Genomic DNA, 1,015 nt, shown 5'->3' on the forward strand with positions numbered 1-1,015 from the left:
CACCATCCTCATCGTCCGCACCATCCTCATCATCCTCACCATCCTGATCAACCACACCATCATCAACAACACAATTCTCATCATCCTCACCATCCTCGTCATCCACACCATCCTCATCAACCTCACCATACTCATCATCCACACCATCCTCATCAACCTCACCATCCTCATTGTCCTCACCATCCTCATCATCCTCACCATCCTCATCAACTACACCATCGTCATCATCCTCACCATCCTCATCAACCACACCATCCTCACCATCCTCATCAACCTCACCATCCTCATTATCCTCACCAACCTCATCATCCTCACCATCCTCATCACCATCCTCATCATCCACTCCGTTCTCATCAACCACACCATCCTCATCATTCTCATCATCTTCACCATCTTCACCATTCCCATCATCCACTCCATCCTCATCAACCTGACCATCCACATCATCCTCACCAACCTCATCATCCACTCCATCCTCATCATCCACTCCAACCTCATCATCCACACCATCGTCATCATCCTCACCATCCTCATCAACATCACCATCCTCATCATACGCACCATTCTCATCATACTCACCATCCTCATCAACCACTCCAACCTCATCAACCACTTAATCCTCATCATCCGCATGATCCTCATCAACCTAACCGTCCGCATCATTCTCACCATCCTCATCAATCATTCCATCCTCATCAGCCTCACCATCCTCATCAACCTCACCATCCTCATTATCCTCATCATCCCCATCATCCACAACAATTATGCCGTCCACATTATCCTCACTAGCCTCACCATACTCAACAGCTGTACCATCCTTATCACCTTCAGCATCCTCACCATCCTCATCAATCTCACCATCCTCATCATCCACTCCATCCTCATCAACCTCACCATCCTCATCATCCTCACCATCCTCATCATCCACACCATCCTCATCAACCTCACCACCCTCATCATCCTCACAATCCTCATAATCATCACCATCCTCATCAACCTCACCATCCTCATCAAC

The 1,015-nt window shown here is 48.1% G+C and overlaps 1 protein-coding gene across 1 annotated transcript; it reads left to right on the forward strand.

Annotated features, from left to right (window-relative positions):
* Positions 1 to 203: 203 nt before the first annotated feature.
* Positions 204 to 1,007, forward strand: LOC122544803 (putative protein TPRXL; the record flags this gene model as incomplete). The annotated part of the gene is given in 2 exon segments (XM_043684129.1): positions 204 to 597; positions 790 to 1,007. Coding segments are annotated over 2 exon segments (612 nt in total), but the record flags the coding sequence as incomplete, so codon positions are not given.
* Positions 1,008 to 1,015: the final 8 nt, after the last annotated feature.

The sequence above is a fragment of the Chiloscyllium plagiosum genome, unplaced genomic scaffold, assembly GCF_004010195.1.
Source record: "Chiloscyllium plagiosum isolate BGI_BamShark_2017 unplaced genomic scaffold, ASM401019v2 scaf_27097, whole genome shotgun sequence".
Classification (NCBI taxonomy): domain Eukaryota; kingdom Metazoa; phylum Chordata; class Chondrichthyes; order Orectolobiformes; family Hemiscylliidae; genus Chiloscyllium; species Chiloscyllium plagiosum.